General features: G+C 37.8%; 1 protein-coding gene across 2 annotated transcripts in view; it reads right to left on the reverse strand.

Annotated features, from left to right (window-relative positions):
* Window positions 1–397: 397 nt before the first annotated feature.
* HS3ST1 (heparan sulfate-glucosamine 3-sulfotransferase 1) overlaps window positions 398–22,530 on the reverse strand; it is a 99,032-nt gene continuing 76,899 nt past the window's right edge. For both annotated transcript variants that reach the window (XM_081329605.1, XM_081329606.1), the window contains exon 2: window positions 398–2,782. In XM_081329605.1, coding sequence (XP_081185731.1) covers window positions 1,730–2,656 — 927 coding nt within the window. In that variant the 5' untranslated portion in view covers window positions 2,657–2,782 and the 3' untranslated portion in view covers window positions 398–1,729. The remainder of the gene's footprint in view (window positions 2,783–22,530) is intronic.

Below are 22,530 nucleotides of genomic sequence, written 5' to 3' on the forward strand. Positions count from 1 at the left end.
TGATAAGTTGCTAACAAGGTTGTTATGTGAATCTGGCTTCCTCATTGACTTTGCTTCTCAGAAGGTTGCAAAAAGTGATCACATGACACCGGGACACTGCTACCATCATAAATATGAGTTAGTTGCCAAGTGTTTTAATTTTGATCGCGTGACCTTGGGGATGCTGCAATGGTCATAAGTGTGAAAAATGGTCATAAGTCACTCTCTTCAATCCCACTGTAATTTTGAATGGTCACTAAATGAACTGTTGTAAGTCGAGGACTACATATATTTAAAACAGCTGAGAATACAAACTGTTTAAATATCTCAGAGATCTCATGTATTTCAGTTTTTTAAGGACCATTTAAATAAAGGCCATCCATCAAGGATACTATAAAACTGAATTTTCTGCACTGACTGGGGATTGACTTTGTGAGTGTTAAAGTACCTTCTAACTCTACAATTTTACGCCCTACAAAAAATTAGCATCCTCTTTTTCGTAAAGTCTGCACCCTTGACTGCTATTTCATTTGCCAACAATGTTTGATAGTGATATGTGTTTAGATCTACACAATCCTCAGAGATGGTAAATATGAGAAGCAGAGATGGCTGTTACACTATCCAGTAAAAATGTATTATAAACAAATCCCAATGCATCCATGTAGATTTTATAGTTTTATAGATAAATCAGAAACCCATACTTGATTATTTTGAATATTGTGTGAATAGTATACAGTACCACATAAAGTTACTCTGCACTTGAATACATCTGGTTTTCAAATAGATATTACAAAAATTATTCCACACTTTGGAGAGCAGGCAATTTTTTCCCATAAATGTGCCAAATTAACACTATTAATTGATAAACTATTGGAACAAGTGTTTACAAAATACAAACAAGACTAATAATTATGCATTTATGAAGGGTGGCTCATACAATTTATACGATTAATCATCTAATCATAATTTATATGATTATATGATTACATAATTGATATGATGTCTAAGAATACAGCTTAAAATTCCTGAAATCTACTGGGTATAGTGGGTTACTTTAGAGCTTTCTTGCTTCAATTGGGAATATTAAAAGCTTAACACTTTTTTTTTAAACCTATGCGAATAATAACTGTGTTACTGATTACAAATATTCTACACGGAGGGACCCATAACATAACCAAAACTGTTTAAACTCACTTTTGGTATTTAAATGGCATATACTTTACAGTTATAATTTCACTGAATAAATAAAATGATATAATGGAACCACTAAGTCATCTTTTCTTCTAATATATAATTATCTTACAGTATGAAAAGTTCTAAAAATCAGTCCCACTGTCATGGAGCTGGATAGAAAAATAACAGCAGCCAACAAAACCTGTTAAGTAGAATAGTAACATTTCAGCTACACATTTTTAAAGCATCAGTTAAAGTGGTTTTCTGCAAAGCTTCTTTTGTTCATAAATCTGAATAAAAAGAGACAATGTAAGTGTAGTTCTGACATAACTCAACTAAGTTATGAGGTCAGGGGACTTTGAGCTGGTGCAAAGTTCATTCCGGCGGTTATTAAAAGCCAAAGTTAAGCCTATCTTTCTTGAGCACACTAACGCGTGCCTGGACTCTCTCACAAGGAGGAAAATAACCATCTTCTTATCAAAATGAATGCAACCCAGAATTTAACAGGAAGAACTTGAAAATAATTTATCTGAGGACCGTTTACCAGGAAACCCTTTTCTTCAAAATCCAAGAGTTATTAATGCCAGTCAAAAGAATGATTAATCATTCTATAAAACTTTTCATTGTGCTCTCTGAAGTAGGAGTAAAGTTGCTCTAAGACAGTACTATTGACCATAGGATGCGGGCGCCCTTTTGATTCATGCAAACATCTCTCTCTTCCATCGCTCCTAATGCAATAGAAGCCCTTGGTCTGGTTAAAGTAAAAATTTGAAGACAAAATTTTGGAAGGCAGATTAAGGAAACTTTCCACTTTTTGCAGTTCAGGAAGAGGGTCCCTGATCAAGGTATTCCCATCAACTATGTGAATCTGATCCAAGTGGAAATATTTAAGCCATCTCCCCATATGGATGTCATACAAGCTTCTCTGGATAGCCTTGTATTTGGTATTAAGGGCTCCGTTTTTTATAACAATGTCTTCAAAGGGCTGAACAGACTTGTGGTTTTCCAGTCTATTGTAATAGACTTGGGTGTAATCAGAGATAACTCTCTCTGTGGGGTCTCTTAGAATAAGCAGCAGTTTAATAGAGCTATTCATATCATGAATCCTTTCGGGAGCCTGTGGTGAGGTAAAATAGCCTGGTGTTTTCTCAATAGTTATTTGATTTTCATATGAAAATGGCATCAAGCTTCTATACCAGTCTATTCCTTTCACGTAATTTTCATCCCAGTCAAAAAAATGGACTTCGGTAGCTGCTACCACAATGTTTGGGTGAACATCCAACATTTCAAGTAAGGCCCTGGTCCCTCCTTTCCGCACGCCAATGATAATTGTCTGAGGTATTTGTCTGCTTGTGCCAGGAGGTCTTACTTGTGCTAAATAGTATTCACTCTTATTGCTGAGTAGGACTTGTGGCGTCAGCATCTCCACGAGAGCCCCATTCTCAACTGGAGCAGCCTGAGCAGGAGTCAGCAGAAGGTATGCTGACACTAGTAGAAAGGCCATGTGGAGAGGAAGGAGCAATCAGTGCAAAATGCTGTTGTGCTTGGCTGATGAAACATGGAACTCGTCCCCCGTGGAGGAAGCAGATGTTGGAGCTGGGACCAAAGCAGCGGTGGAATTCTCAGGCATCTGCAGGGTTGGGAAAAGCAGAAGGACAATAAAGCTATTAGTAGTAGTATCCATTTGCACCTCTTCCTCTTAGCCAAAGACTCAGATACAAAACCTCCTATATCTCTGAACAAAGTTAACAGGGGAAAACCGTAGAACTAATTAAGTTATTCATCTGCAAGGTTTCAAAGTAAATGAGATTTTAATTTTAATTCCGTTTCTAAACTGAGTCACTTAATGGAAAACAAGCCAATGCCTTATATTGTATCAGTCTGCCTCCTCTTCCCCCCACCTCACACCCTCAAGAAATAAGCACAACCAAATGCCAACAGATATTATCAATTATTTATTGGGAATATATATCATATATGAATACCCCTCATGTTATTCCTTTTTGGAGTAAACAGTTCTGCAAAGCATAGAAAGGATACAAGAAACATAAGAAAAAGAAAAACAAAGAGGAAAAAAAATCTTGTTAAACTTATTTACTGCAACACCATCAGCTGTTGTGACTCAGGGCCAGCCTGTGGGTCCGACAGCCGGGTCCGATGTATCGGAGGACTCAGATGTGGGGGAGGAGGGAAACGAACCGGCTGATGATGATTTGGAGGCTTTGCAGAGTCCTCAGCCGGGGACCTCTTCTCAGCTGTGTGAGCCCGAGAGTGCGGAGGATGATGACCCACAGCTGGCCCTGTTCAAGGACGCCCGACGTAGGAGGCAGACGAGCAGGGACAAACAAAGAAAGACTATGGGACTCCTCGGGAGGAGGCACAGGGAGACCACGCCCTGAGCTCTCTATAAAAGAAGTGTTTGGGGAGGGGCTGGTTGCTGAAAGCAACTTTTCCGCTTGAGAAGACAAGCTCTTGTGTTTTTGTTAACTGCGTAATTAAATCTTGGCAGAAGCCTTTTAGCCTTGGACGCTTTCCAGACTCTTCTCCTAATTAGGGGTTGCGAGAAGAGGGCTGGTTCAGAACATCAGCAATCCTTTTCTATCCTTGCAAACCATCATCCTTTCCACTAAGTTCATACACAATCTGAGCTAGCTTTCATGTTGTCAAAAGTGAACAACCTATTGTACACCAGACCGGTACCAAAGCCAGAAACAGATATGTAAAATACATATCCCAATCAAAAGATAATTGTAAGTATGTATCCGAACTACCAGCCTAAATGTTGGAGGTGTGGTGGTGAAGATGCAACGTACTTTCATATATGGTGGACCTGTACAAAGGTTAAAGCATTTTGGATTAAAATTTGGTGGAATATGCAGAAGATATTTAAGAAAAGGATAAAGTTTTGTCCGCAATTGTTTTTACTGGGCATTATTACTGATACTACTGTTGTGGACACTAAGTTGATGTTGAATTTAATTACGGCAGTAAGACTTTTAGTAGGGCAATACTGGAAGAAGGAAGAACTGCCGACTATAGAAGAATGGACTCTAAAAGTTTCTAACCTGGCGGAAATGGCAAAGATCTCCGGGTATTTGAAAGACCATTCGCAACAGAGATATATTGTGGAGTGGAAAAAATGGATTGATTACATCCAGAATAAATATGGGACTAAAAAGTTTCATTTAGCATTTGAATAAGTATTGATGTGATATTTATATTGCTTGTAGTCATTTTATAAGAGTTAAAGTGCGATAGACTTAATAGCTTATTGTTGTTTGCATATGGTAGATTATGATTGTTTTTACATTTATACCTTGTATTTAGCTCTGGGAAGTCGGGGAGGGGGGAAGGGGAGGGAGGGAGGTGTTGGGGTGGGTTGGGAAGAGGGGAGGGGGTTGGGAGGGGTTTTGTTTTGTTAAAGATAAAATGTACTGAAAAACTTTTCAATAAAAAAAAGATAATTGTTTGTTGCTGTTCAAATAAAACCAGTAAGATAAACACGTACAAGAAATCTAAACACACAAAGCTTGTACTTCAGACCCAGCAGTCACTCAAATTCTTGTAAGAATTCTTTAAAAAGCTCCTTAGCGCTTCTATAATAAAACTACCTTATAAAAAGTTCTTGGATCTTCTGTGCCTATTTAATTAGCCTGTTGGGAGAAGTCTGGCATAATACTTTGTTCTTTTTCTTCAAGCTTCCTACCTCTTTCTTACTGTGGGTCTTATCAACTTTATCCAACCACAGTTTATCTAACTTCCCCTTCCTTTCCCATTCAACTCACTTCCTTTATTTTTGCTATATTTGTTTTGCACTTTGATCCCCATTCAGTTATCTGATTCAAATACCACAATAGAATTCTTTCACACTGGTCTTTTTAGGCAAAAGCATATTCTTATATGTAGATATTTTCACATATTTTGAAGGAAAAAAAACCATTACCACAGGTCCCATTGTCTTTCTAACAGCATGTGTATGTCTTAAAATGTCTCCATTTTTAATAAATGTTCAGCTACTTGTTCTTGGTATTTAGGCATACATAATAATAAAACAAATTCTCACTTATTGAAAGATAGCTTGGCCTTCAATATATTAATTTCCAGATTCTTGCTCCTCAATCCATCATACAATCTATTTAACAGTCTCTACAAATCATTTGGGTTCTCTGCTCAACAACACAGCCTCCTCTGCATTAAACATACATAAACGCTTATATTCCTGAATGATACATCTCTAGTACAATCCTTATGCATCCTATCCCTATCTATCTATCTATCTATCTATCTATCTATCTATCTATCTATCTATCTATCTATCTATCTATCTATCATCTATCTATTTTTTATCACAACTAAACAGACATATATAGTTTGTTTAATTGTCATATTTAGTCTATAGTTGTCATATTCCTAATACGTGGAACATTTTACCAAGCATTCAATTTATTTCTACATATGCTTTTCTTTCATTCTACTGCCCTTTTCACATTCTACAATCAATGTAGAATGTGAAACTCCATATTGGTACAAAATAGTCAATACTAAGGCTATATCTTGTGATTCTTCTAAGTAAACAGATGCCCATTAAACTTTCTTTCTAGCAGTTATATATTTTCTAACAAGTCTTGAAGACAAAAACTCTTGAGTGCACCTTCTGCTCAGCATAAAGCCACAATATTTGTGGGTGGGAAATACATTTACTAAACAAACAAACAAATAATACGTATTGCCCATTATTCCTTTTGCACTATTATAAATTTCAACAGACATAATAAACTTAATAAACTAATGTCCTTATTTTCTTTTGCATTTAGTTTTGTGGTACCTTTCCACTTTTATAGGGGAACAATAATAGAATTCTTCCAATTATCAGGCAGTGGTACAGTCTTCACATGGTAAACAATTGTAGAATTGTGCAAGTATACCACATCTCAAGTTGTATGTTACACTTGCGGCTTTGCCATTTTTTTTCAAGAGCATGAGAGAAGTTATGATTTCAACATTTTTTCTTGTTTATTAATGTTGTAATAATGTCAGTCTACTTTTGACATACCACTGCTACTCCCAAACATCTCACACTTCCCATTAATATATGTGCAACATATCTCTGTGATATTTTGTATCATAATCCCTCTGTTCTGAGCAGCTTCCATATTCTATGGTGGTGGCGCAGTGGTTAGAATGCAGTACTGCAGGCTAATTCAATGCTCACTCCAGAAGTTTGATTCTAAACGGCTCACTCTTGACTCATCCTTCCAAGATCGATAAAATGAGGACCCAGATTGTTGGGGGCAATATGTTGATTCTGTAAATCGCTTAGAGAGGGCTGTAAAGCGGTATATAAATCTACATGCTATTGTTATTTCCTTGCATTGCCTTTCCGTTCATTCTATTGGAAAAATAGTTTATCTCCTGATACATATGCATACTGTACAGGATTTATATATTTGTATATTCTCTTTCTATGGTTCTTCTACTTGTATGCTTGTTTCTTTTTCTTTTTTCTTCTATGTCTATTTTGCCCCAAGATCTTGATACTACAAATAACAATACGTTGGTGATCCAGAAAATCTCATCCCCTTTGAATTTTACACTTACTTTCTGAATTTTGATCATTAAAATCAAATCAGTTATGCTTCTCAGTTCATTCTGCCACAGATAACCAGGTAAACTATGTACTTAAGCTACAGGCTTTTCCTAAGCAGATACTAGTCACCAAGATTCCTGGCACACAAGACATGATCAAGAATTCTCAGCTTAACAATGTAATACTTTTTAGGCACATAAAGAACTTGTATAATCTTCCTTTCTAATTAAAGGGCTTTTCACTTTTCAGAATGAATGTTTATCATGGTAGTTTTGAAAGCATTTATTGTGTGGCACGAGGGGATGACTGTTCTTCAAATTAAATGTTCTGTTGCAAAGAAACAACTTATGTTGTTCTTTGCATCCCACCAAGAATTTGCAAATGCATTATGTAATTGATCATAATCTTGGGGCATATGAATCGTTCATAGACTCATTTGTTTTCTAATTGTATCATTATTTTATTGTGCTGTCAATTGTAGGTCTATTTGACTGTGTTTTATGCATTTGCAGGTCTTGCTCATTGACTTGTAAAGTTAGGAACACCTTGAATGTCAAGACAACAGTCTTTTAAGTTATTTAGCTCTGCCTCTCTGTTCATTTCTCCTATTATTTTCAACCTCTGTGATCATTAAAGTTAACACTACAAGTGAAGATCAACGGATCTAAGCCCCCTGGGAGAATATAATTATTACTGGTATTGCACGTAGGTAGTTTGTAGAAGTTTCTTCATGTGTTAGGTCACAGGCTCAGAGAATAAGCCCTGTTCAAGATGTCAACCCAGAGAATCCCATATCTATTATTTGGGGAAGGTTGCCTTTTCAATTTCAAGTAGGTCGCGTTGAAATTGAAGCTCTGTTGATGGTGTGAAGCAAACTACAAAATAGCAATAGGTAAAAGTTAACTTCTTTTCAACCACCTGAACAATACTGTATAGATAATGTCAACTTGTCAAAAAGAGAACCTTTTGTCAGTGCAGCTTGAAAATGTGATTATTTATGGAAAAATAAAGGGCATATTTGAAATGAAACAGAAGTTGTGTACCTGTATATGTCTGAGCATTTTAAATGACAATTTTCTAAAGAAGGATGAAAATGTTCTTGAAAAAAATGTTCAGGCATTGACTTTAACTATAAATAAGAGCTAATATCTGGATGATTCACAAGTTTTAATTAAGAAAATATAGTTACATATAAGGAAAGTTCCTTTTCAACATATGGCATTAGGAAAACAACCAGAGTTATTCAAATCATTATTTTTTACTACAATAAAATATTTTAATTTCAGTAAATAGGAGTTAACTTGCCTTTTAGCAATTGAAAGAATTACATTACTATGAATGTTAATACAAAATGTCCAGTTATCATAAGTACAGAGAGTTGACTTGCAAACACTATATAAATATTCTTTAAAATAAGACTTGATTTTTACTAAAATTTCTCTTTACACGAACCCAAAGCTTTGATGTGATGAAGTCACAAAACTGTTGTTGCATACAAAGTGAACATAAAAAGAAATCATGAGACTAAAAATAATTTAAACAATATAAATGAGCAAATCTCCAAATTAAATCTACAACTAGAAAGTTCCCAGATAACGACTACAAATTATGAACAAATAAACCAGAAATCAGAAGACAAAACAGAGGAAATGGATTTAGAGATCAAAGAGATAAAAGAAGAGAAATATAAATGACTATATTCAAAGAAATATATGCAAGACTTAGCTATAACAGTGAAAATGCAAAAGACCCTTTACCCCTTAGGTCTGCAAAATATATCTGATGGCAAGGAAGAAGGTTTTAAAAAATGGAATATAGAGCTGTTAGGGGAAATGTCACAACTTGGGAGACAGAGAATGAAAAAAGAAATAGAGGAAGAAAGGAACTGGGAGTTGTTTAATGAATATAAATGGGTGGATTTCCCCCCCCCCCAATACCCTACCTAAATTGTCTTCCTCATGCCAAGCAATTTTCACAAAAATAGAAAGAAAATTCCTGGGCGATCTAATTGCCCTGGCTTGGAAAGCTACTTGGCAAAAAAAGAAAGCGAGAGTCAGATTTAAAAAACAGAAGATATGACTTTTAGAAGGGACATTACTGTATATGTTTAAATACTTGTTTGAATAAGATTAAAAGAACAGATGACCCTTAGATATAATTAGACTTTTATAATGAAAGAACTAAAGAAGTAGCATTTTTTTCTTTTTATATGGGAAATAAGAAAATAAGAGGATTGATATGAATAAAACTTTTAGCTATATAAATGTAATTAATATTTAGAAAATCATAACTGACAAAGTTATTTCAAATACCGATGGGAAATCAAGCCTTAACAAGAGCACGAAAAACAGGATATTGACTTATTAATTGACATTATTGATTTATGAATTGATATTATTATTTGTATATTAGTAAAATATCATGAAGATGCTTATATTTAACTCTGTATACATCAATAGTACCAAAAATTGTAACTGTGTAATGAGGGGAAAATGGAAAAATATGGGGAAGAAAGGAGGATTAGAGAAAAAATACTGGATTGTGTAGTATTGAACAGATTTACATTGAAAAAGTTAATATTAAATATCTGAACCCAGACAACATGTTGTTTACTAAGATTGTAATTCTTAAAAATAAAACCTTTAGGGGAAAAAAAGACTTATTGGCTTCAACTCCCATAATTCCTCAGCCAACATAGCCTGGCTGGGGAATTCTGGGAGTTGAAGTCCACAGGTCTTAAAGTTGCCAAGATTACTGTTGTGGAGATCTCAGGGAGATCTTAATGTATGCACTTTTGACCTCCATAAGAAAAAGGCAGGCAATAAACAACATTATAAATAAATAATAAAACACATTTTTATCCCTAAAGCTCTGCATATTGCATCTATGAATTAGGTTGAATTGCATTTTCCGTAGCGTAAGTCTGCCTTTTGACTCTTGCACTCACGATAATAGACTTCACATCAGACATGGCAGTAAATTTCAACTCTTCACTTAGCTGCATGTCCAGAATTTTATGTCTCAGAAGAAGTCTCACAGATTAGTTTTTTTTTATTGCAATGTAGGATGCAACCATATTCACACAGAGGTCCTGTCTATTTGATTATTTATTCCTTCGAAAAATTTATGTAGCTGCCTATATAAACAACCCTAGGCAACTAGTAAACTCACAAGTGATAAAAACACAAGCTTAAAACTCTAAAAGCATCAGCACTATGACAGTACCCTCTCAACCCCCACCCCCCAAACAACAAAAAAAATGCCATCTTGATCCAATGTCTTTGAGAAGAGTCAGATTTTAATGGCTTTCTAGAAGGCACAGGGGTTAAGGCCTGTATGTTTCAAGGGGGACTTTAGACACTTCTAGCCAAATTGATCTTTATCATGTTTAACTTTGTGCTATACAGTGATCAAACTGCATCGATATGTCCTCAAATGTTTAAATTTTATACTTTTTCCTTCTATGTTTCTAAGTCCATGGATAAAGGTAGTCCTTAAGTGACTGTTTGCACTTAAGACAGTGATGAAAAAGTAATTTTGCAACCAATGCCTGCATTTACTATCTTTGCAGGCCTGAAAAGCAAAAGAAAGCTGAATTGAGAGAGTAAGCACAATTGCAGTTTCATTCAGGGACTGCTTTGCTTAACAGTTGAATTGCCAGTCCCAACTGTAGTTACTAAATGAGAAATACCTGTATTTTTTTTTCAAGGCTGTGGAAAGTATCTTATTTGTATGCATATAACTACCCTGACTGCTCTTTAGAAGGCCAGATCCTGAAGCTAAAACTCAAATACTTTGGCCACTTAATGAGAAGGAAGGACTCACTGGAGAAGAGCCTAATGCTGGGAAAGATTGAGGGCAATAGAAGAAGGGGACGACAGAGAATGAGGTGGCTGGATGGAGTCACTGAAGCAGTAGGCGTGAGCTTAAATGGACCCCAGAAGATGGTAGAGGACAGGAAGGCCTGGAGGAACGTTGTCCATAGGGTTGCGATGGGTCGGACACGACTTCGCAACTAACAACAACAAACTACTCTTGATTCTAGTTACTGCCAGTTCTTGTTCTCCAGCCTCATTCCTGATATATTGCTTTCATTTTTTGTGTGCCACCTTGAAAATAATCAGTTTTTTAACAATTATATCCTGCTGTAAGCAGATACCGTATAGCACCATAAATATCTATGCTGCTCACAGTGTAGCATCCCTTCTTCCTAATGGTGTATCCACCTTTTCTTCATTCCATGAAAGCTTCTTTTAACTCTGCTTTAGCACTTTAGCACTTAATTGACACAGTGTTCCTTGGTTGGCCACTTATTTTTACTGGTCCCCCAAATATTCTGCACAAGCCTCTTCAAAATGAATAGGAGAAACTATAAAGGCCATTTTACTCCTAGTGATCACTGATGGGAGAAATGAAAATCTGCAGTTTGAATATCAACTGTTCAGACTAAGAACAAATGTATTAAACAGTCAAGTACTACAGCTGATTGTGCAACTATCAACATCTAGCATCTATACCAGGGGTGTCAAACTCAATTTCATTGAGGGCCGCATTAGCATTGCGGTTGCCCTCAGGGGCCGGGTGGGTATGGCCAGGGTGGGCGTGGCCTACTGGATGGGCGTGGCTAGAGTGCGTATGGCCTACTGGGTGGGCGTGGCCAGCTCTACATCGTTCGCATCAAGGGTGCCTATGGGGGCCCGGGCAGGAGTGGGACAGATCTGAGGGTCTCTGGCAGAAGGAGGGTCTCTGGGCCAGGGCCAAGGCAGTGGGGGCCGTTCCCTCACTGTTTTCAGGATGGCTTCATGGGCCGCATGAAACCACTTCGCGGGCCGGATCTGGCCCCCGGGCCTTGTTTGACATGTCTGATCTATACTGATAGCAGCAAGTGGCATTTTTACAAAATAACATAATACAACTGTAGGCTAAAGGGTAGGAACCCCTAATCAAATTGTATATTTTGATGAATCCCTAAATGAACTGAAGGTGAAATAACTGCTACACGGTATGAAGTTAAACATGAGAAAGATCAGTTTGGCTAGGGCTGGCTAAACTTTGTATGTAGCAATACAAAATGTTATTTTCAAAACACTAGATTTCTCCTACTCCACAACTCCATTATACTAGACTGCAGCTGAATGAACACACTAATCTTCATCCATTTTCATGGTTACTTATGCTTCTTCACTCTCCAGCTCATTCTGATTACATTTCTCTTCAAAGTTTCTAGAATCAATTGAAGGGTACCCCCTGACCGCCAAAATGTTCTACTTAGTTCTCTTCCCCACTCTGCTTTTTTGGAATTCACATTTTCAATATCCCTACAGACTGTGTATCAGTATCTTTAGTTTAAATAAAAAAGGTTCCTAATTCCTGCTTCTATGTGTTGACTATGAAAGAAAATGTGTGTGTATGAATATATTTATGTCTATGTATCTCTGTCTCTATCTCTCTGTTATACTTGTTGCTTTAGACCACAGGTCTGCAACCCGCGGCTCCGGAGCCGCATGCGGCTCTTTCAGCCGTCTTCTGCGGCTCCCAGTGTTCTGCCATGTGCAGTCCAAAAAAAAAAAAAAAGTGGGACTAAAAAAGTTCAACCAATCAATTCAAATATGCAGGGTAGGTGCATATCTCGCCTTGGCTCCACTCTTCAGTCAAACCCTGTTCTGCGCATGCACGCATGTACGCGCATGTGCACACAGTTTTTGCGGCTCCCAGTTTTTCCTTTTGTGAGGGAACCGGTTCTGAGTGGCTCTTTCACTGTTTCAGGTTGCTGACCCCTGCTTTAGACAGATCCAGTGCTTTTGCAGAATTGTTCTATATGGCAGAAGTTTCTACCAAAATAAAATGTTGCCCAGAAATACATTACAAAGGATAATCAGATTCAAAAGGCATTGTGAAACTGAAACCTAAATGTATCAAAATTGCTTTAGGGAGCAATTCCATTGGAGGAACATTCCAAGTTCACTCTAAGAAATTGATTGATTTTGATGAAACTTGGAGTGTTAGCGCATATGGTTATGCTATAATTGGTCAATAAACCTAAAGAGGGTTTAAACGATGCACAGAGCAGATCATTGGGAAATATTATCTAAATAATAACTGCATTTTGCTATCTTTGTGGAATTAAACGCACACATTTAGGAACATCACAAACAACTTTGCATAATGAAAACTATGGATTTGAAACTGCAACACTTCATTTTTTTCCTATCATATAGCGCATTTGCAATAGCTTCATGGTGCATAATTTAAAAATTAGTTCTGTTCTTTCTTCCTCAACTCCCCTGTACGGCATCAAAATTATAGCACCCTATACAAGTTATGTGTTTTATATTTGCCCATGTTGGTTGCTGGGTAACAAAATGATATGGCATGCATTAAGCAAAAAAACAAAACCAATAATAAAACCCCAGCAGCTTGTTAGGAAATTGAGGCTTCTGAATGAAGATTCTGAAGTTATTTTAAATAGCCAAATCTGAATCAAAATATTTATAAGAATAATCTAAGAAGTGATGTTAACTCATTTAATATTATAGACTAGATTTGTGTTTAAACATATTCTGGAAGACAGTTTGGAATATATTATAATTTTTACTGCTTCAGGTCAAAATTTGTTGACCTCTAAGTTATTGGTACTTTTTTTTTTGCTGATCAGCTGGCTCTCTAAATAAGGCCAAGAAGCACTGGTTATAAATTAGATAAATATGCCAATTTTAACAATATTATCCTGAATTTTCCTTTGAATGCATCCCTGATTACTGGAGACATAATGTTATAGATATTGGTGTCTTGTCTGCATTCATAATTAGTAATAATAATAATAATAATTTAATTTCTATACTGCCCTTCTCCCGAAGGACTCAGGGCGGTGTACAGGGCAATACAATAAATATAACATATAAAAATTAAAAAAATATTAAATATTACAGCCCAATTCATTACATTAATACAAAACATTAAAATACCCCTAAACCCATCAGACCAGGCCGGTACTCGTACATGATTCACAACACTGGATTTAACCAACCCTCCTAACTTTCTTTTCCCTTTTAGATACAACCCCCCACCTTGCAAAATTATAGTTCATGTTTACTTGTTTGTCCCAATCACCATTTTCACAAAGGGACACAGAAAACCTCAATCTGTATCTGAATTATCCATCCAACCATCCATCCACCCACAATATCCTGTTGGGATATATACAAGTTAGAATACAACAATAACAACAAAAACACAGAAGGCATTAAAAAAATTGTATACTAGTGAGATCCTAAACAAAGATGTAATTTCCTGAGTAAAGCAGTAGCAGCTAAAAGAAATTTCTCAGTACATAAAATAAAAGAACAAGATCAGCAAAAGTCTTCAGAATCTTCACAACGTACACAACGTACTCATAGCCAAGCAGTGGGAGGAGCACGGCCTAAAGAAGATAGTCCTATCAAAGCAGTGCTTCAAGAGCTTTGGGAGGATATGCATGGCAACTAAATTTTTGACTTGGAACGTTAATGGACTAAATTCACCACAGAAGAGAAAGAAGGTTTTTCAATATTTAAAACAATTTAAGATAGATGTTATATGTTTGCAAGAAACGCATATTAGGGCTATGGACCAAAAGTTTTTATTGAACTTAAGACTGGGTACGCATTTTGTTGCCTCTGCAATGAATAAGAAAAATGGAGTGGTTGTTTATATTAAAAGTGCCATAACAGCGGATTTAATTGAAGCAGATAAGCATGGAAGATACGTACTGATAGACTTGTTGCTAGAAGGCAAAAAGACGCTTCTAGTTGGACTGTATGCCCCTAATCAACAACAACAACAGGCTGACTTTTTTAGTTTACTTTATACAAAGCTTACCCAGTTGGATTATAAATCTTTTATTTTTATGGGGGACTGGAATGGTGTTATGGATGTACAGATGGATAAGGCTGGAGCTTTTAAGCGCATTCCAAGTCATGCTAGACTGCCTAAATCTTTTTTTGAAATGAAGGATGACTTGGAATTGCGAGATATCTGGCGCGAGAGACACCTGCAGGAAAAGGATTATACTTTTTATTCTGATAGACATAAATCTTTTTCGAGGATTGATTTTATTTTGGTGACTAATGACTTTTTTTTGAGGACTAAAAAGGTGAAGATTTGTGCAAGAACTATTTCTGATCATAGTCCAGTGTGGTTAGAGATTGATAAGGAGAAAAGAGACAGGCGCTCGTGGCGCGTAAATGAGAATTTGTTTAGAAATCAGAGAAATGTGGAAGAATGCAAACAGCGGATGAAGGATTTTTTTGAAACTAATATGAACAAAGGTACTTCTATGGACATGGTGTGGGATGCTAGCAAGGCATACATGAGAGGGGTGTTGATATATATGAACAACAAACATAGACGTGCTGTGGAAGCTAGGAGGAAAGAACTGGAGAATGAAATAAAGGAAAAAGAAAAGGCTTTGATTTTGAATTCAGAGGATGTGAAGACTAAGGAGGCTATTAAATTGTTAAGAGGACAATTTGATAAATTAATGGCTGACCAAGTGGCAACCAATCTGCGGTTTGCCAGGCATAACACTTTTTGTAACGCCAACAAACCAGGCAGATGGTTAGCTTATAGATTGAGGAAAAAACAAAGGGCTTCTAATATAGACAAGATTGAGCATAAAGGAAGGGTTGTGTTTCAACAGGATCTTATCAAGGACGCTTTTGTGGATTTTTATTCTAAATTATATGCTAAGGAGAAAATTAATGAAAAGGACATTGATATATATTTGGAAAATGCTAGCATCCCGGTTCTTACGCAAGTACAAAAAGAAGGGATTAATCAACTGATCACAGAAGAAGAAATTTTTATAGCAATTAAGGAATTGAAGGTGGATAAAGCACCAGGTACGGATGGCTTGACTGCGGCCTATTATAAAAATTTACAATTAGAAATGATAAAACCGTTAAAGGAACTGTTCCAGACAATCCAGAGGGGGGGGAAAGGTGCCACCGTCTTGGAGAACAGCTTTTATCTCTTTGATTCCAAAGGAAGACCAAGATGCTACTCAAGTTAAAAATTATAGACCGATATCGCTTTTAAACACAGATTACAAGATATTTGCTAAGGTTTTGGCTAATAGACTGATGAGGGTTCTGCAACAGGTGATTCATGGGGATCAAACAGGGTTTATTAGTGGTAGGCAAATGAAAAATAATGTGAGGCATATAGTTGATGTGTTAGAGTTTTTGGAAAGGAACAACCAGATTGCTGCGGTGCTAATTTTTTTAGATGCTGAAAAAGCTTTTGATCAATTGAATTGGAAATTTTTGTTGAAAGTTTTAGATAAAATGGATTTTGGGGAAAATTTTTTACAACCGATTAGGGCATTATATCAAAAACAAACTGCCCGAATTATAGTTAATAATAGCTTGACAGAAGCATGTAATATTGAGAAGGGCACAAGGCAAGGGTGTCCGTTATCGCCCTTGTTATTTGTGTTAACATTAGAGATATTATTGGTTAAAATTCGGAATTCGGAAAAAATTAAGGGGATTCAAATTGGAGATCAGGACTACAGATTGAGAGCATTCGCAGACGATCTGGTTGTTACAGTGACCCAGCCAGAGAACTCTGTTGTGGACCTGATGGAGATAATAACACAATATGGGAAGGTTTCTGGATTTAAGGTTAATGTACAAAAAACAAAAATTTTGGCCAAAAATATGACAACATCGCAAAAGGCCCTTTTAGAAGGATTAACTGGATTTGAGATTGTTAAAAGGGTTAAATATTTGGGGGTGATTTTGTCGCCCTCTAATACAAAGCTATATAAAAATAATTATGAAAAATTATGGGGGAAAATTCAAAAAGAATTGGAGAGTTGGAAAAAATTGCAATTGTCTTTGTTGGGACGGATTGCAGCAGTAAAAATGAATGTCCTGCCTAAATTTTTATTTTTATTTCAAATGATACCGATTCTTAAGAAAGATTCTAATCTGGAGGAATGGCAGCGAGGTATCAATAAATTTGTGTGGGCAGGGAAAAAAACACGAGTTAAACTTAAGATTATGCAGGATACTCGTGAGAGAGGTGGCCTTAAATTGCCTAATTTTAAATTATATTATGAAGCTGCTGCATTAGTAGGAATAAGTGACTGGATTAATTTGACGCAAGGGAGGTTATTAAATCTTGAGGGCCACGATTTGTTGTTTGGCTGGCATGCATATTTGTTGTATGATAAGAAGGTAGACAACGTGTTTAGGGTGCATATTTTAAGACAGGCATTGCTGAGAGTTTGGAAGAAGTACAGACATAAGATAAGTTGCAAGATACCATTGTGGGCAATTCCAAAACACGCAATAGAAAATATACATGCTGGCTTTAAACATGATTTGACTACGTACAAGGAGATTCTTAGTTTGGAAAGAAATGTTTGGTGTTTGAAATCATATAGCCTCTTGCTAGAAGAGAAGGTTGTTCAAAATTGGTTTCAATATACTCAGTTACGGGCCAGGTGGAAAGAAGACCAGAAAAATGGATTTATAATGACTGATGAAAATTTGATAAAGCAAATTAGGAATCAGGGACCAGCACATATCAAACGGATATATCTTGCATTGATAGAGATTGATTCAGAAACAGAGCTTGTTAAGGATTGTATGATAAAATGGGCCCAAAATATCCAGGAAGTCATCACAATGGACACGTGGGAAAAGATTTGGGTGAGGAACGTAAAATTTACACAAGCTCAAAATTTAAGAGAGAATTTTTACAAAATGTTTTATAGATGGCATTTAGATCCTAAAAAGCTTGCAAGTATGTATCCGAATTATCAGCCTAAATGTTGGAGGTGCGGTGATGAAGATGCAACATATTTTCACATATGGTGGACTTGTAAAAAGGTTAAGGCTTTTTGGATAAAAGTCTGGTGGAACATGCAGAAGATTTTTAAACAGAGGTTAAAGTTTTGTCCGCAATTTTTTTTGTTGGGAATAATTACAGATGCCACAGTTGTGGACACCAAGTTGATGTTGAATTTAATTACGGCGGCAAGACTTTTGATAGGCCAATACTGGAAGAAAGAGGAACTGCCGACCATAGAGGAGTGGACTTTAAAGGTTTCCGACCTGGCAGAGATGGCGAAGATTTCGGCCTATTTGAAAGATCATTTGCAAGAACGCTATATTATGGAATGGAGAAAATGGATTGATTTTATCCAGAACAAGTATAGGGTTAAGAAGTTTTATGTAGCATTTGAATAAGTCTTCTTTCGTTTTTTTTTCTCTTTTATTATCTTAGTTTCATTTTATACATATTCAATATTATTATTATTTGTTTTATCTTATATAAGCTAGAGAGTGATGGATTTTAGAGTTTATAATTGTTAGTATATGATTGTTTATGATTGCTTTTTATATATATACCTTGTATTTAGCTCTGGGAAGTCGGGGGGGGAGAGGGGGGGAGGGGGGAGGTAGGGAGGGGGGAGGAGGGAGGGGGAAGGGGGGATTCTTAAAGGAAAACTGTATTTTAAAACTCTTCAATAAAAAAAAAAAGAAATTTCTCAGTACAACCACAAGAACCAAATGAAGTCATGCTTAGAATAAGACGAATCTTTATTAACCAGCAGAGTTTTAGGCAGGTGAAGCAAAAGCCGCGTGGAAAGCAAAACAGAAGCTTCGGTAAAATGGCTGCTTTTTAAAGATGAAGTTTGGAAAGATGAGTTTTGGGGTCCCAAAAATGGATTTTGGGGTCCTAGGCCTTCACTTCCCCCTTTTTTTTGCATTTTTAAGACATTTCAATAAATGTCAAACCTCAATAATGGGTCACTTGAAAAACGTCATCCTAGGACATTCTCTCATTAGAATAGAATAGAATAGAATCTGGAAGGGACCTTGGAGGTCTTCTAGTTCAGCTCCATGCTTGAGCAGGAGAACCTATACCAGGGGTGTCAAACTCAATTTCATTGAGGGCTGCATCAGCATTGCGGTTGCCCTCAGGGGGCCGGGTGGGTATCGCCAGGGTGGGCGTGGCCTACTTGGTGGGCATGGCTAGAGTGCGTATGGCCTACTGGGTGGGCGTGGCCAGCTCTACATCGTTCGCATCAAGGGTGCCTATGGGGGCCTGGGCAGGAGTGGAACAAATCTGAGGGTCTCTGGCAGAAGGAGGGTCTCTGGGCCAGGGCCAAGGCAGTGGGGGCCGTTCCCTCACTGTTTCCAGGATGGCTTCGCGGGCCGCATGAAACCACTTCGCGGGCCGGATCTGGCCCCCGGGCCTTGTGTTTGACATGTCTGACCTATACCATTTCAGACAAGTGACTGTCTAGTCTCTTCTTGAAAACCTCCAGTGTTGGAGTGCCCACGACTTCTGGTGGCAAGCTGTTCCATTGGTTAATTGTCCTCCCTGTTAGGAAGTTTCTCCTTAATTTCAGCTTGCTTCTCTCTTTGGTCAGTTTCCAACCATTGTTTCTTGTCCTGCCCTCTTCTTTGTGGCAGTTCTTTGTAACATACATTCTACGGGAGACAGATCCAAGACTGCCTTTTCTATTCTGACTTTTCACTCCAGATAATGTCTCCTCCTCTTCCGCTTTGTCTTGGCCCAGAATGAGGCACATTTCTGCAAAACTGTGGCACTGCAGGAGCTTATCACAGGTTGGCTTGGATACAACTGCAGAGTATCATGAAAAATACAATAGCTATAAGTAGGATTTTCAGCTATTAAAGACTGGATAACCAAGAGGTAAGACTTTCTCATAAACTATGAAAAAATATGGAAGAGAAAGACTTGGCCAGTTCAGAGTCTGAGACTTGATCATTTGCTGGACATTCCAATTAATCCTAGGTGTGTGGTTGGCCTTGAGTTGAGCTTTGGTTAATTGCTGCAGGAAAAAAAAAGATACCACATGGTGTTGAAGGAAAAATCTTCATCAGGGTCCAGTCCAAGCCGGGAATAAACAACATGGCGACTGCTTTAGAAAGAAGTTTGTAGTTTATTGAAGAGGAGAGCCAGACAGAAAGATGGCTTTGGAAAAAAAGGAAGCACATGTAGTAGGGAGTGGGTTTTTATACCTTCTTGGGCTTTTATTTGGAGTTGTTCCTGTGTCATGAACTTTCACCTGAGTCTAAGTGTGCCTTTCTGTTATTCTGATGGTGATGTCCTGTCTTTGGGTGGGGTATGTAGATTTTAAGACTCTTTGTCTTCCTGATCTCTTCAGCTTCTAGCTGGGGCTCCAACCTTCCTGAATGGATTATTACATCTGCGCTGGTGTCTGCTGAGTTGTCTGGCTGGGTGTGTTTTTGTGTGGAGAAGTTTCTTCCTTTTTAACATTCCCCAAAATATTTTTCTCTGGATTGTTCCCACAGTGGTTTGAGATGGATCTGAGTAGCCAGCTCCAGTTAACTGAGTCATTTGTGGAGGCCCATCGCTCAGATTACTTCTGGGAGAAAAGTCTCTGTTTAGCAAATAATTCTCTATGGCTGTGACTTTACATGCACTGGGCAACTGGAAGGAAGTTAAATAGGTTTCTTGAGCTATTTTAACTAAGTGCTGTTTTAAATGGGCTCTTTAGCTTTTTTCTACTTGACTACGAACAAAAGTAACAAAACAAAAAACTCACACAATTTCAGCTACAAAATGTGAGCTGTCATTGGATCTGATTTTAGTTTGCAAAATTCCATACTTAAGAATGATTTCCTTAAATAGCACTTTTACTACTCGTTTTGTTGCGTTTCTTAGGTGTGTTACTTTAACAAACAAAATTGCTTGTTTATTCATTCTCACTCTATCAACACCATGGTCATTCAGTTGCTTTTCTGTTCAACATGTATAAACTACACAGTTGCTGGGCTAGCTAGGAAGAGCCCTTAAAAGGGACTGGGCACCAGCAATTCAAATACTATTTAATTTGCAGGCAGCCTATCCTCTCACAGACTTGGTTCTGATAGGTAAGTTTTTACTTACCCTGAAGATATCAACTAGAACCAACAATATTTAAACTTTTGTTGTTGTTGTTGTCTGTTTCCTTGGCACTTTCATAAAGTCAGTTTGTCAAAATTGACAAGGTTTTTTTTTAGGGGGGGAGTTGCTTCCATTTGCTTAGGCATTGAGTGGAGACTTTTTATTGACTTTTGCGTTCTCTTTTTCTCGATCTCTTTTTTTATACACGTTTTTATAGCCAATACAGTTTTTCTCTCTTGTATTTCTCACTATGACTTGGTACCTTTCTGTTATTCAGTTCAGGTCTCTCTCCCTTTTTAGTTCTTTTTGCCGTCTTCTTGTTGCATGTTTTATAGTGTCTCACAGCAACTTCTTTAGGAAGGAGTATAACTTTAAAGGGGACGCGGTGGCTCAGTGGGTTAGGACGCTGAGCTTGTCGATCAGAAGGTCGGCAGTTTGGCGGGTCAAATCCCGAGTACCGCGTAACAGAGTGAGTGCACCTGTTACTCGTCCCAGCTTCTGCCAACCTAGCAGTTCGAAAGCACGTAAAAATGCAAGTAGAAAAATAGGGACCACCACGGTGGGAAGGTAACAGCGCTCCGTGCGCCTTTGGTGTCTAGTCATGCCGGCCACATGACCATGGAGACATCCTCGGACAAGCGCTGGCTCTTCGGCTTTGAAATGGAGATGAACACCGGCCCCTAGAATTGGAAACGACTAGCACACATGTGTGGGGGAACCTTTACCTTTATAACTTTTAAAAGACTAGAAATTTATCACAGGAATTCTATACCTGTGGTTTGAGCTGTGATCATTTTCTATTTGATGTCTCTGTGTAGATGTTAGTTTTGCTGTCAATTTAAGACCAATTCAGTCTTTTACAGAGTGTGCATAGATTTTCTCTTGGATTTCTTCATTCTGATTGTAAATGTTAATTTTATTTTCTTAACACGAAATCTAAAACCTCACCGTTCTTCCGCAATGCCCCCCCTCCCTCTATTCTATTTTGCATAGCTTACATTGGAAACACAATTTTTTCATCTTCATTTATACATCTTTCATAAACAATTCTTAATAGCTGTGAGATGGGCATCCTGGCTTCTTTTGCATTTTTTAAAATCTCAGCATGCACATGTTCACCGATTCCTCTGTATCTAGATCACAAAATATTCTTGTCTAACAAGATTTATGTATTCAGCCAAGTTGTATTATAGGCATGGAAAATAAATACAAACAACTTGAATATTTTTCTTTAGGATTTTTTTTTCTTCCTGTCTGAATATGGTTTTTAAATTAACAAAAAATGGAGAATGATATAAACAGAAACCATTTTTCTAGCTAACTTTATACTCTAGTTTACTTTAAAGATACCGTATATACTTGAATATAAGCCGACTCGAATATAAGCCGAGACCCCTAATTTTACCCCCCAAAAATGGTAAAAGTTGGTGACTCGAGTATAAGCCGAGGCTGGGAAATGCAGCAGCTCACCTTATGCTCCTCTCCAGAGATCTTCCCTCAGCAGCGGCCGGCAAAGTAGCTCGCACGCGAAACAAGCCCGGCAGAGGAGCCGGAGCGGCGAGCAGAGGCGCCCGGCCCAGATCCTGCAAGGCCCGGCCGAGACGCGCCCCCAGCAGCGGAGCTGCTCCGGCTCCTCTGCCGGGCTTGTTTTGCATGTGAGCTACTTTGCCTGATGCTGAGAAGACCCGCTTGGGCACTCGGGTTGGTGTCAGTCTCCGCAGGCCCTTCTCGTTTCCAGGAACGTCAAGCGCGCTTGGCTCCCCACCCCCACGGCAGGGCAGGGCAGGGCAGAGACTTGCTCGCCCTTCTGACGGCCCTGAAGAGAAACGAAGGGCTTGCAAACTCCCCGCGAGAAGCTG

Source organism: Vipera berus (genome assembly GCF_964194415.1).
Source record: "Vipera berus genome assembly, chromosome: 5".
Taxonomy (NCBI): Eukaryota; Metazoa; Chordata; class Lepidosauria; order Squamata; family Viperidae; genus Vipera; species Vipera berus.